The following is a 14,948-nucleotide window of genomic DNA, read 5'->3' as shown; positions in this document are numbered from 1 at the left end:
TACTACTACTACTATCTCTTATGCAGGCCCAGGGTTCGCATTAGCCGCGAGATTGCGCGATTCGCGCAATTTGATCGCATTTGGAATAAACGATTAGTGAAAAGCCACTTGCGATTACTATTTTTTAGTTATCCCGTCTATAATCCATAAACATCGCGTAAAATTCCTTGTCAGCCTTTCCTTCTTTGAAATAAACGAATGAATAAATAATAATTTCTTCCACATGGTAGCCTAACACCACACTAAGTCAATGAGAAATCTAGCTAAGCCTAACCATCTGTTTATTTGCTGGAGTTGTGACGCAGTTATAAGACATCCATGGAATACTTTCGTTATTGCTGTTACGTTCGACCACATGGTTGCCTAACACCACACTAAGTCAATGGGGGTAGACTAGCCTAGTCATCTGTTTATTAGCTGAAATTGTGACGCAGTTATAAGATATCTATGGAAAGCTTTCGTTATTGCTGTTATCTTCGAACACATGGTAGCCTAACAACACACTAAGTCAATGGGAAATCAGCCTAACCATCGGTTTGTAATTTTTTTTTAAACAATCACACTTTGCGTATGATTCGGGTAATAAATTAGGAACCGGGTAGTATCGCGTCGAACGGGTTCCTTCGTTATTGCTGTTATCTTCGACCACATTGTAGCCTAACACCACACTAAGTCAATGGGAAATCTGCTTAACCGTCGGTTTGCCATTTTTTTTTTTTAAATCACACTCTGCTTAGGATTCGGGTAATAAATAAGGAACCGGGTAGTATCACGTCGGGCGGGTACCCGGGTACCCGGATAACCCGTGCAAACACTAGATTTAATGATATCATCAAATAATTAAAGATATCATTAAATATTGAATAAAAAGTAAAACGGCTTGCCATACGGTACCGCTGTACATATAATGCTTGTTTGTGTAAATTTTGGCTTGGTCAAATTCTGTTAATGATAGTTTATGAAAATTATTTTTACAATAGTTTTTTTTTTCTGAAATACAAATTCCTATAGTGAGTGGGAGTGGGGTGTTTTCTCCGGCAAATGACCACGATTAAAATATTTTCAGACAGGTAGCGAACTTTTAAGTTCTTTGTTGTTCGTTGCTTATAATAACGACCTTAATGCATGCCTTTATGGAGTAAAAACGTTTACTGATCACACCAAGCTGTGTACCACATAAATTTCTTCTAAAAGAAGTGCTAATTGGCACTTGGTGTCAGGGTGTATATCGCTGGTGGTGCATATGTTTGTGCAAGTAATCCTAATTAAGAGGCCGACTCGTAGAATCTGGATCACGAGAATTTGGAGGGCGTTTTTCTGGATAGGGATTTTGGTGTATATTAAATATACGATGCAGCCTGTTATGCAGTGGAGTGATGCTGCGAAGTCAATAAAATTCTTGATATGCTAAGGAGGAAATATAACAATTTATAGGATAGTTGTTTTTGTAATGATTTAGTAAGGCAGTTCGGGCTTCGTCTTGAGTATGCGACACACCGACTTGAAATCCAATCCTACTGTTTTTGTACCCTAACGGCGTCCCTGAAAATAGATTCAGTGAAAGAGCCAATAACATTGTCGTCGCAAGCCACGTGATATTAGCGTGCATTTGTACTCCTCATTGTCTGCCGCCAACAACGCTGTGGTTCCGCATAAAATCGAGTAAATATTGTAAGATTAGGGGTTGTTATGACCGTTTACTTTAAAGGAAGCAAATAATTAACACTAACGTTAATTCTAGCATTAGATAAAGATGGTTAAAACAGAACCGTATTCAACCGTATTTGAAAAAAGAAAGCCGTGCCCGACTATCTCTGTCGTATGCATTGGGGGCACGCTCTTAATCTACGTAGGCTACAGTACCGTACCCCAGCCTAGGCTACTTAGTTCATAGCACTAACCTATTCCTAGAAGTTGGATAGCCAATACGTTAGGCTAGCCTGTTACTAGTAAGTAGTACGCCAGGCTATAGGCAAAGCAGGTCCTTGTAAAGTTCTTTAACCTTTATGCGCAAGGCCTTGTAGTACATATGGTGTACATTCTTTCAAGTTCCTCTACGTCCTAACGTAAATAGTGCTGTACAAGTCAAGGCCTACAAGTACAATTAGTATAAAGGGCGTGTTGAAACATTTATTGCTACGGTAAGTTTCTGCTATAGCAGAAAACTAATTTTCACAATGGCTTAAGCACCAGTCTCTAGGCAGGAAATACTTGCTTCATTAGGTATGGACTAATTTAAATGCTAGGCCTACAAAGAATAATTTTGTGTAGCAGTTTGAAGTTTTTGAAATTATATCAGAAGTCTAAGTTATATTTGTAAAGTACTATGTTGCTAGCAAAGCAGTTTGCCCATATTGTGTAGCATTTTTGCGATGAGATACTGGATAAATTATTTTGTAGGAACACGTAGGCTGTAATATATGCAAATAGGCTATGTAGGCTTCCCATATAATATTAATAATAGGCTCTGCCAAATGTTGATTGACAGTAGATTATCAAGAAAGGTTTAAAGATAGCCAGCCTAGTTACAAAAATGATGCACAAACGTTCCGCAGTTGAAATGCAAATGCCTAATATATGGTTACTGTAATGAAAGTGAAATGTGAATGGAACTGTTTTTATTGTCATGACAAAGATACCAACTCGCACATTTGAATAACAATATTACTTCTCTGCTTTTGTTTTCTTGGTAAGGATTTAAACCTCAACCTCAAGATGGGTGATGAAGATGGTTACGTTATAAGAGTCCGTGGACTGCCGTGGTCTGCTACGTCATCTGAAGTACAGAATTTTTTTGCTGGTAAGTTTCTTGGTGGAATTTTTATTAGTTTATTACATTGCAATAATGTAAGTTGAATGGTCAGTGTATCAGTAGCTTGAACATGTTGTTGGTCGATCATTGTTACTTAACATCGAGTAGTTACAGCTTCAATTGTTTGCATTAGATTGTCTTTAAATTGAAATGATTTTTTTTACTTTCCGTTAAGGTATAAATATTGTAGGGGACAGTGAAGGCATCCATTTCACCTTCACACCTGATGGACGTCCAACCGGTGAAGCCTTTGTTGAGCTTGAGTCAGATAATGATCTGCAGGAAGCCTTGAAGAAGGATAATGAACACATGGGTAAAAGATACATTGAAGGTAAGGCATATCACAATGAGTTCATCCCTGTTTTTAACAATGCCGATTTTGTGCACAAATAGTAGAATGTAATCACTAAAAGACCATGCAAGCTGAATTGCTACAATAACTACACTGATATCATGAAACACACCCTCCTTGCACTACAAGAAAAAATGAAAACTGAATGATGTACATGTGTGCTGTAAATTGCATAATGCCTGTCAATCTGATGTGAATTCCATTTCTGGTTACAACAGGTACTTTACTGAACCATAATTGTTTATTGCTTCTCTGCTTGGCACTTCTTGGAAAGAACATTCAACATATTCTTTAATATGTGAGATTTTGTCACTATTCTAATTTATAGGCAGATCTTTCTCATTGAGCAATTGGCAAGTTGTTCCATTAGCAACCTAACTTCAAGAAGTGTAACTCAAATGTTCCTGGTACTACTTTAATAGCATAATGTGTGTGGTGTGGTTTGCAAGCTGCTTAGGGCTTTTGTTGCATGTTCTATATGATGTGTTTAGGTGTGTTTTTTTTTATATAAAATACCACATGTTTACTGTCATCAATATATGTAGCAGCCTGTAATAAATTATCGCAGATAATGGCTGTTGTGTTTTTTCATACTGCTAACAGGAACTCATTATTCCCATGAATACAGTATCATCTGTTCCTTCCAATTGCACGTGTATGACTTTATTTACCAAAATTGTTATAGCCAGAATCAGTTATTCTCTTTATCTTTAATACTGGAACTAAATTTTCTTATTCCTTTCTTTTGGTAGTTTTTGCCTCAAAGAGGAGTGAGATGCAATGGGTTACTAAGCGAATTGGAGCCAATGCCCTGAAGGAAGGACAGTGTGTAAGGCTACGTGGTTTACCATTTGAGTGTCTTAAAAGCGACATAGTGGAATTCTTTGACGGTTAGTATGCCATCCTCCAATTCGTGAATTGTAAATATGTACTGCAAAAGTGTTGACTTTGTTGGTAGGAAGGATTGTAAGGCACTCTGAAAGATACCACAAAAGTTAAGGTTGTTGCTTACTTGCAAATTTCAACCCCAGTATGCAGTGCAGACAGAAGATCAGGTCCAAAGAAGGCATAAACGGTTCCCAGAAGGAATGAAAGGTTTCATATAAAAGCGGTGTAGAACTAACTAGTAGAACTAACTGTATATGGTCACAAGTCTCTGTGTTTGTAATCATGTTCAGTTGGTACAGTGTGTTCTAATAGAATGTGTTAAGGCTATTCAGATTAACCAGTTAAACCTGTAACTGTTCATTGGCATTTTGTTGGAAGTATCAAGTTCAGCCTGCTTTCAGTATGAACCATGCCTAACTGTGATACATGGTGAAGTGCTGTGTATCTTGTGAATCAGTCAAGAAACAAAACATACCACCAATTTATCATAGAACCACCAAATTTGGCAATTGATTCTGAACTGCACGCAAAGAATCGGGGTCAGTCATATCTGAGAGTTTCTGTTTCATAACCAAAAAGGTCAAATTTGCATTGAAAGTACTCTAGAATTAAAACCACTTGAAATTTCTCTATTGCCTTTGTTAGTAGATAGCAACACTTTTCACATTGTAACACACCACAAGATTGATATGATATCAATCTTTGCACAAGTGTCATGGTCTACCTTGGGTAAATGAATATATAATTTCAGAGTGTATCACCCAGTTGGGACTATGTTTTCTATACTGTAGTGTCATGTCTGACTTCAGAGCACTCGTATTGTCAGTACGAGCAGTATGAAAAACATGTTTCTATCAGATCAAGGTTAGGTACTGTTTGTACTGACAATACCAGTGCTTTGAGAGCATGATATTGGTGTACAGTTTAGAGAGTTATTAGCATTAGGAAATTGTCCTAACTGGTTGAGTGTATCATTACTTTAGTAAATATTCATGACAACTAATCTACTTTATTTACAGGGATAACTATGAACTTTAATTGCACATTAGCATTTGTGGTGTAGTATTTGTATAGCCAGGCACACAGTAAGGTTGCATCACACAAAGTACTTGCACTCACTGTGATTGTTGATAAGCCTCATTGACCCTTTGAAACATGTATTTAAACCAAGACAAAGATCATACCCATTGTTACAATGAACAGAAAAAGTGCTAATTGCAAAATATGCATTTTTCCTCTTACACTAAACATTAAGAACATTTTGTCTTGGGTTCTTGAAATATAAGGTTGATGCAAATGTTTAGGCAATAAACATTTGGTACTGGATTGAAACTTACACTACTCGCACTAGTGATATTGTAGAATATTTGACCATATTGTGTCATATCACAAGAGTATGAAGACAGTCTATGGAGCTTATAGGAGTATCAATTTTGAAAATCTAATTGTTTCTTTTGCAGAACATACTTTCTTTTTACATCTATTATTGCAAGTTCTCCCCTCAGGGGCTATATTTGACGTGTATGCATTCCCTTATCCTCTCTCCATTTTATGGCATGGTTGGGCTGGGCCGGGCCACCTATTTAATCTTCGTCTCAACCTTCGGGCATGGAACCTTCATTGGGCAATGGATCTTTGGCGGGGCTGTGGACGGTGCAGGGTTGCAGATAACTAAGGATGATATCACACTGCCACAGGACTATGACGGGCGATCAACAGGGGAGGCTTATGTGAAGTTTAGATCACAAGAGGATTCTGAAAAAGCATTGGCAAAAAACAAGCAGGAAATCGGGCACAGGTGGGAAACATCAAGGTGGTACTGGTATATTAAAACGGTTACTCCTATGGTGATCATACGCTTACTGAACTTGTTCTATAAGAGAGTTTCGTTCAGTGGAAGGATAAGGACAGATGTTGACAGCAGCCTGTAAGAGGTTGGGTATGAATGTATATTACGATATGAAGATGTGGTAAATAGTGCTGTCCTTAGCTCTATGATGAATGGACTAATAAAGGTTATGTAGTGGTTCATGCAGGGCTGGAAATAATCAAATACTTTGACTTCTACCATTCTGTACTTTCAGTAGTACTGTCATAATATCATTGCACTAATGTCTACATACAAAACAGCTAAAATGGTCATAAGGCCTCATCTACTGAAACAAGTGAATTTCCAGGCCTGTAGATGCAGTTAGGTTAGTTATATCATCACTGGTTACTTTGTTGTGTTACAATAATTCAAGGATTTAAGGTATTACTGTGGTAAGTATCTATGAATGATGTAGTCACTGAGGAGCAGTTCTACTTACGTTACTACTAAGAATTTAAGGTAGTCTGAATGGAGTCCTAGGTTGATTATGAAATCAAACAGCAAAAGCTTTTGTAGAATGATTCAGCTAATATTGAATATTATTAAGATTTCTTAAACAAACTCAAAAGGTATATAAGCAGAAGATGTAAATGTAAGAAATGCATAACATCCTGGTATCGGGGAGTTTGTTAATTTTAGTTTTTATTGTGCATTGAAATGCAACTTTTGTTTTGTTTTTTGTATATTAATAAAAGCATTGAGGCACTTCTAAAAGGTGAGAACAGAAAGGTTTGTTGACAAATATTGAAAAATGTATGTACAGTTCAGTTTTTTTATACAATCCTGAAAACAGTATTATATTGATATTCCAAATCGCAAAGATTACTGCATTTGTGATATAAATCAGCTCAGTATCTACTGGAGGAATACACTATTAATTGCAGGATTTTGTAGAAAAGATGCGTCTCCCTTCAAAAGCGTATGGATATGAAATATTTGAAGATGGAGATTGTATTAATTCATTGTCAATCTTTGCAAGCCATATGTTGTGTTTGTTCGTATTATCTTAACTAAGCAGGGCATGAGTATCTGTATCAAAATGATTTTATAGTGTGTCAAGGAATTGACAGTTTGAAATGAGGGGTGCCATAAATAATAAACGCATATGGATAGCATTACGGATGCAAACATATATTTTCATGATAAAACACTTCACAAACTAAAGAAGTGGGCAGAAAAGCATTCTACGTTGAGCTTTGTATTATGAAAAAGGTTTATAGGGAATATTATAAGCCAAATTATGGAAAACAGCTGAAAAATGTATCCTGGCTCTCTATTAACTTGAAGTATTGTGAGAGAACTTGTTTATAATGTCTGTTTTCTTTTTGTCCCCACATTATAGATATATAGAGATCTTTCCTTGTAATCCTGAAGATATCACAACCATCCCAAGGCCTCGCCGTGGGGGCGGCAGACCTGGACCGTATGATAGGGCAGGAGGAAGAGGAGGCGGAATGGGTGGTTATGGTCCACCACGTGGAATGGGAAGAGTCAAAGGTTATGGTGGTGAGGCTTCTTTTTGGTTTCCCAATAAAGAAGAACTAACATACTTTGTTGTTTAATGTTTTCACTCGGGTTTGAATGCTCAAGTGTAGACAAATCATGACATTACATCATTACTTCTTAGAGTTTCAGATGCAAGAAATACAATGTTCGCATTGTTCCAACTTAGTAGTAACAAGGCTTAAATATGATTACTGGTATCGTCCAATTAACAATGTGCTACATGCTATGTTATCTACCTTGTGGAAGTTTGTAGTATAATATGGGTGCTCTATCAGACACAAAAATTTAGTCCATAGATTTTATATAGCACTTAGCAACTTTATGAATATTATTGTTCATATGACATTCATTATTTTCAGTTTTTTTTTTATAAATTATTTCTTTTAAAGTGTATTCTGCTATGCTAGATAGATCATGCTTTTCCTTTAAACTTGGATATCTTCTTTTTGTAAAGAAGAGTAATAAATGTCATATTTTGGTACATAGTTATTGTGAGTGTTCAGTTATAAGATGGCAACCTATGGGAGTGATCATTCCATCACATATACAGTTTCATAGTGAACTTTGATGGCATTTCATTGATGATGTTATGTTTGTTTCATGAGGTGTCATTATTTCTTTGCAGGTTATGGAGATAGGGGTGGGTATGGTGGTGGTGGTGGCTCCTATGGTGGGAGCTATGGAGGTTATGGTGGCGGCGGTGGTGGCTTTGGTGGTAGACCCAGCAGAGGTGGCCGTGGAGGAGGAGGAGGATGGGGTGGAAGAGGTAAGCAATAGTATCACAAGTTATTATTTATCATCCCAACACCTGTTGAGATATTGTATTGCTAGCAACATGGGTTTTCTGCTTCTGCTGCCGAAATTGTTTACAAATGTTATATATCTTTGTAGCCTAGAAATATTGTCAATCACCAATTCTGAGGCATTGGTGTCTTTTTTGGTGCATGAAACACACATCTCTAAAGTCAAACATCATTTAAGGTTACATTAATGTATCAATGACAGTCATGTAGTATCCACTGTACATGGTTGCTGACCATAGTAAATAAAGGATGTTTTGCCAGTAGCTAAAGGAGCTACAGACACACTTGACAGAATAATTATTTCACTGTAATGTGAGAGTGACATCACCAGCATGCAAGTCACTGACAGGTTCCTTAGCTGACCATTGTACTCAGCAACTATGGTCTTGACAGTTGAATTGCAGACTGGAAATACTTGCTTGTACAGTGGCATCCTCCCACAAAATATATAGCACAGTGAAATCATAGTAAGCTTCAAAGTACTCCTGCCAGAGGCCAGAAAGTGCTCTTGAAACTAACTTATGTTTGTTAGGATTGACTTCATTGTAATTAAAGCTTTATCTTGTCAAGTTTGTGATTCTGTAGTATTTGCAATCGCTTTTGTGACTTGCACTTTCACTACCATACAATACCTGTCTTAACTGGTACAATGAGCATCAAAAGTACAAGCTCATCAGCTATTTTGAGATTATGCAGCATTGTTGCTCTAGTGTTCATTATTGTGATCTGTTATGTGATTTAACTGTCAAGACTCAACTTTCATTACCATACAATACCTGTCTTAACTGATACAACAAGCATCAAAGTACAGGCTCATCAGCTATTTTGAGATTATGCAGCATTGCTGCTCTAGTTTTCATGATTGAGATCTGTTTCAAGACTCTTGCATTGTAACATGTGCCTGTTAATGACTAGTACTTGTTTCTTTTAGGTGGTTATGGAGGTTACGGAGGAGGAGGTGGTGGAGGAGGAGGAGGTGGAGGTGGTTACGGCGGAAGTGGTATGAAGGCCGGCTCTGACTATATCAGCTCCACAGGTCATCATGTACATATGAGAGGACTTCCTTTTGCTGCAACAGAAAAAGACATTAGAGAGGTGAGGGAACTAGGAAAGATGAAACAGCTAAATCCTTCATCACACCCCCCCACCTTCCCCTCCCAGAAGAATCTACCTTCTCTCCCCCTCTGTCCTACCCCCCATTTTTTCTATTCACAATACATTCCATCCATTATGCCTTCTCAGCTTGTGCATAAGTAGAAATTGGCATGGTTCAACTATTGCATACAATGTCTGAGACAGTAAAAGGATGACCGAAGGCACACAATTGATTTTCGTATGTTTTAGAAATTGTTTTTCTCTTACACTTTAAAACTGAGTATCATCAATGCAATTGACTGGACTACATAATACAGTCTAATACACAGACCGATAGGTCAGTTCCTCAGCTGCAAGACAAAACAAGAGAAGTTTATGGTCTCAAATTGTCATGTTCACAATGTAGTACAAATTTATCAAGGACAAATGGTGTTGAATATCATCCATTGTTGTTCTGTTCTTAAAATGAAGTTGAAAGAACAAGTAGTAATGATAATAATAATAATAATAAGTAGTGGTTGATTTATTGTAAATGTCCTACCATCATTGGTATTTTGAGGATGCCACATTCCTCTATTTGCTCTCATCTATCTGTCTTGCCTCTATTGCAGTGGTTCGCAGGCGTTGCCACTCCACGAGTTATTAGCATGGGCTTTGATGAAGAGGGTCGTAAGAACGGAGAAGCAGATGTAGAGTTTGGTTCGTACGAGGATGCCGCAAGCGCTATGAGCAAACACAGGGAGAACATGGGATCTCGATACATTGAACTGTTCCTACATTCCACTGGAGGAGGTGGAGGAGGAGGAGGTGGTGGCGGTAGAGCACAAGGTAGGAGTGGTTATTGCAAAAGAAAACTCTATTTCCATGTTAACCATTCCTAGTGAGTTATTACTAGGCCTCTAAATTCAGGCCATTTACTGGCTTAAACACGAGTGGATTTCATTGTTTGCCAAATCAAAAGAAAGAAATCACTTGCATTTTTCTCTCAGTATGGACACAGGTTGCTTTTGTATAAATGCAGGGAACAGGCCCCTTGGAATTTGAGTTTAACATGTATTTTTTTTTGTACATACATTATTGAGCAAGTGGCTAAAATTGTGTTTACTCAAAAGATGATTGCAGTTGATCAAATTCAAGACTCGTCTGGTGTGTCATGAAATGAATATTATAAGTTGTTATCACCGATAGGTTGGGGGATTGAAAATTTTGTCATCCAGAATAATTTTTATAGATATTTTAAGGCAATTCAAGAAGCTGATTTATGATTCACAATTGTAGTAGCTCCTGAAAGGAGTTTTGTCAGGTCGATTGTATTAGAAGTTAAGATAAACTCAAAGAAAAAGAGATACTTTCACAAGATTTGAACTTGCAGATTTGGCAAGACTAAACCATGATATCGTCTCTTACTCATTTGAAGTATCTGTCAGGTTCTACTAAGTGAATGCTATTGTTCCAAGAAGTCCTTACAAAATGGTTTGTGTTCTTCAGAGCCATGTCTGCAGTCTTTTTAGCTTTATAGGAATAGCTGCTGGGGGATTATTTATGTCTGTTGATGGGTTCTTTGTTGCAGCCTGTTTGCTCAATTCTGTTGAAAGTTGCCCAAGTTGTTGTGCAAGTGTAATTTGCTGTGGATGGAACTTGGTGATAGAGCATAAAATAAGTCTAAGGATAAGAGGTCAAAGAGGTCGAAATGGTATGATGTAAATATTATCTTGTAAAGGACAGTGTTTTGGCATTACTGTGGCTAGAGGGCAGTGTTTTGGCATTACCGTGTTCCTGTTGTTTTTTCCTTTGTAAATATTAGCTGGTGGCTTTGCCTCTGATGACTACAATGGCAATGGCAGCTACAGTGGGGGCAGTTATGGTGCCAGCAATACGTACGTTGGTAGCAGTGGTTATGGTGCTAGCAGTACCAGTGGATATGGAGGCTATGGTGGAGGTGGTGGCAGTGGTGGTGAATGTAAGTATCATTTCCACCTTTCTTGTGTTTGAATTGGTAATACTCTCAGAGGGCAAAGACAGTATTTAATGACCAAGCCATCACAGGGTATGATTGATGTGGTATCGCATAGCAACTGCTGGGGATATCCAATCTACACATATGCAAAAGGTATATAACAGTTTCACTACACTGAACTGTAGCATTGTTAGTTACAGGATACTAAATTGATAAAACTGAAACTTAAATAAAATGTGAACATGAAATTATTACCTTGACATAGAGTGAAAGTCTTGTTCTCTCATTAAAGTTTGATGTCCCAGAAAGTAAGTTGTTTACACATGTTGGAATGTTATTTATTGATTCACTCATTTGTTGATTGCTGCGCAACAGCTGTACAAAGACATTTTTAGTATAGCAGAAGTTGACAAAATCATGTTTAGTTGATTCATGGATATAAATTACATGAAATAATGTGCATTGACTGAACAATCCATGAGAGTTTGAGCTTTCCTACCATTGTGACAATGTCTCCATTGTCGTGTTATGTTTTGAATTATATTGTGCTTATTAATTCTCTTTGTTCTACAGGGGGCGGAGCTGGTGGCTATGGTGATGGCTACTAGGGAAGACGTCACCAAGGAAACCATCCACCGGATTTAAATATGACCTGCTAAGTTTCCATTTTGTATGCTTTATGGACAAGATAACCAGTGATAAGTAACATGTAGTGTTCTACTTACAAGACTTGTTTATACTATTAATGATCTATTAGGATAATCGTACACAGAAATGTTAGTTTTTGCTAGTCATGTTCTCAATAACCTATACATTATATCTGGTGCTGACTGCTCATCCCACATTAGTAATAGCTTTCATGATGGTCAGGTTCTAGGTTCATCAGGCCGGAATGAAATGACCGCCACAGAACAAAAGCTAGTCTGTCTTAACAAAGAGCTTAGTGTGATTTCATGTCTCTCCTATGTTTGTGGGTATTAGTACATTATACTGCACTGCATTTGTAGATATACTTTCTATAACATGACTATAAGGTAACCTCCATGCTAGTAAAAAAGCAACTAGTTCTTCATCTTTTCTGATCCTTAGTTTGCTAGTTTTATGGGTATTGTGTATGTAGTATAAATCACGAGGACTACTTATGGCAACTACCTAATGTTTGATTCTGGTACATTTTATTCAGTTTTAACATCAAGAATTGTAAAATGTGGTCAAAATCCCTCACAAGTCTCTTTAGCTGTAAGATCTTTTTTGGACCAATTTTATATTTAGGAAACACCCAGAAATATTGAATGAGAGAGATGTTGTTTAAAGAATATTTTATCATTTCTAGCATGTCTTTAGTAAATACAATTTTTTTTTTCTGTAAATAATACTGCTAAGCATCAAATTTTGGTTTGAAATATCAGCAATGTTTGGTATGTTATGGAATGAAACAGTGGCATGTTATGCTGGTTGAATGCCAACAGATAAATAATACATGTGTCAATTTTGCTCAAAATGTTTGATGTCATTTACCAAGGTTATTGATTTTCATAAATGCTATCTGTTCCATTCAGATGACTAACTAGTGAGGACAATGGGAGGGTGAAGATATTATTACTAGTTCAATCACAGTATTCAGTTGTATCAGTTTATTTTCTTTTTTTGTTTACATCAATCTTTGCTAGTGTGGATCTCTTAAAGATTTACTTTCATAAAGTTAGTCGTATTGATGTAGTTCTGTACTTCAAAAGGTTTTGTAATTGCTATTCTAGATGAGAGATGTTTCAGTTTGTAAAAACATTTTTAACTGACACATGCCATTCCCACTTTAATGTGGTTTCTTTCTATCCTGTACTCGATATGTCCCTTTTGTCAAATAAACATTTTTTGAGTCGTGTGTTAATTTTACAAAGCTTGTCATAAGTGTTTTGTTTACACAAAGAGTTAGTAGTTGTTGAATCTGTATCCAAGCAATGGTGTTCTCAGTTTATACCGTAAATGAAACTGCGTAAGGCTGGGCGTGTGAGAGGGAGGGTGAGATTTTAAGTGCGAGGGTTATGCTGGAGGGTGAAGCCAAAATCTTCTAGAAAATACAGATTTCCTCTCATAACATTCGTTCCTCCATATCAAAGGTGCCCAATATTTTACCAGAAGTTTCATTAATGCCTGAAACATAACCAGCTGTGGCCTGCAAATACTCAAAATATAGTTTTGGTTTCCACAATAGATGATGAATACCCCCAATATGTTCCTTGGTGGTGGCTGTAGCACCCAGCTGCAACCTTTCTTTCATAATGAATGTTAAAACACTACTTAATCTTGTTGATTAGATCTTGGATCTCTCCAGCACTGGTGAAGCTTTGGGAAAGAGATTCATGCAAATTTTATGTAATTTTCAGAAGTAAAATTCTGTGTACTTTGGAAATTAAATGTTACCAGCTGCTGTAATGTCTCATTGTTGATGACAAATTCTACTTAAGATATTCTCAGATTTAGACCTTTGACCCCAATGGAAAGACAGTAGCAACCATGAGTGTATTAACATGCATCTACATACTAAGTTTAGAGACTCATCCCAAAAAATGTTGGACCAGCATAACTACCTCAAGGATTGCACCTACCACTGAACTATGAGATTCACAACCGCTATAGTTGGCAACTAAACTTGGTTTCATATTATGGCTGCTGGTGACCCTAAAATGAACTTGAGAATCTACATCATTTTGGAACAAATCCGATCTATGTATAGTGACTATTGTAGTATGAAGCAAGGGCATCATATAAGCACACACTATCAGCAATCGGAGGATTTAAGGGGCAAACTTTCCATACAAGCCTTCTATGAACACAAAATCAGAAGTATACACAAATTGTAACATGTTCCTATAACCCCTACCGCCTTAAACTATCAAACAGTGGTTTGGGGGAGGGGTGGTAGAAAACTGGTCACCAATTTGTCGATCTTCCCTAGAAGAATGTTTTTAGATGCTACTGTGGCCCCAAATATGCATTGAAGCTAAGTTTCGACTGCTTTCTCAGAATTTCAACTTTTTTCTAAAATTTGACTCTTCTTGAAATTCAACGTTTGTCTGGAAATTGTAATTATACTGAAATTTCTAAATTGATCTAAATATTCATTAGAAGTCAAGAGGTCATCACAGTTCACAACATTATGAAAGGGAAGCTTTGCTTGGTTTGTGGTTGATGAACCATATTGCTCTAGAACCGCAAATATATCAAAAGAAGCATCTTGGATGTGTTGTATGCCCCATATAGAGTGTATGAACTCTTTTTTTTTTTTTTTTTTTTTTTTTTTACTGGAGATGAATGGTCACCAGAGGTCATATTCTGCAAATTTTGTAAACAAACACAGGAAATTTGGATGTCTCTTTACTCTATATGAAGATTTCTCAGAATGCGTACCTACGTCTTTTTTACTGTGGAGTTCAATGGTCATTACCTGTCAAACAGAATAATCAAAATCAAGAAGTCAACCATCAAGATTCCTAAAAGATACAGCTGTCTTCAAAACCTCAATTCATTGTTGCTTTTCTGGTTATCTCAAATTTATTTCAAAACAAACTTTTCTTGAAATATTGGATCAAAGTGGTACTAAGTAAGGTGGGGTGTTACTACATAAAGTATGGTTGTGCAGGAAACTGAGAGAATAACCAAAAGGT

The 14,948-nt window shown here is 36.9% G+C and overlaps 1 protein-coding gene across 5 annotated transcripts; it reads left to right on the top strand.

The window, feature by feature from the left end:
* The first annotated feature begins 1,516 nt into the window (after positions 1-1,516).
* LOC139969037 (heterogeneous nuclear ribonucleoprotein H2-like) lies at positions 1,517-13,180 on the top strand. 5 transcript variants are annotated; one of them, XM_071973746.1, is made up of 11 exons: positions 1,517-1,662; positions 2,695-2,800; positions 2,988-3,143; positions 3,917-4,054; positions 5,712-5,850; positions 7,265-7,428; positions 8,054-8,194; positions 9,163-9,326; positions 9,938-10,154; positions 11,131-11,286; positions 11,857-13,180. In XM_071973746.1, the coding sequence occupies exons 2-11, from the start codon at positions 2,716-2,718 to the stop codon at positions 11,889-11,891; spliced, it is 1,395 nt and encodes a 464-aa protein (XP_071829847.1). In that variant the 5' UTR covers positions 1,517-1,662; positions 2,695-2,715; the 3' UTR covers positions 11,892-13,180. The 5 variants fall into 5 exon arrangements, with proteins under 5 accessions (XP_071829847.1, XP_071829848.1, XP_071829846.1 ...); XM_071973747.1 differs by having other exon boundaries at positions 1,530-1,671; XM_071973745.1 differs by lacking the exon at positions 1,517-1,662 and adding an exon at positions 1,739-1,849 and having other exon boundaries at positions 7,265-7,425.
* Positions 13,181-14,948: the final 1,768 nt, after the last annotated feature.

Source organism: Apostichopus japonicus, chromosome 6 (assembly GCF_037975245.1).
Source record: "Apostichopus japonicus isolate 1M-3 chromosome 6, ASM3797524v1, whole genome shotgun sequence".
Taxonomy (NCBI): domain Eukaryota; kingdom Metazoa; phylum Echinodermata; class Holothuroidea; order Aspidochirotida; family Stichopodidae; genus Apostichopus; species Apostichopus japonicus.
Note: the sequence above shows the minus strand (reverse complement) of the source record. Positions and strands in the feature narration are given on the sequence as shown.

Bases quoted from the DNA above. Each gene is read 5' to 3' on its own strand.
- LOC139969037 (XM_071973744.1), top strand. From the start codon at position 1,754: ATGGTTAAAACAGAACCGTATTCAACCGTATTTGAAAAAAGAAAGCCG. The intron at 7,429-8,053 runs GTGAGGCTTCTT...ATTTCTTTGCAG, and splicing joins AAGAGTCAAAGGTTATGGTG to GTTATGGAGATAGGGGTGGG. The intron at 9,327-9,937 runs GTGAGGGAACTA...CCTCTATTGCAG, and splicing joins CAGAAAAAGACATTAGAGAG to TGGTTCGCAGGCGTTGCCAC.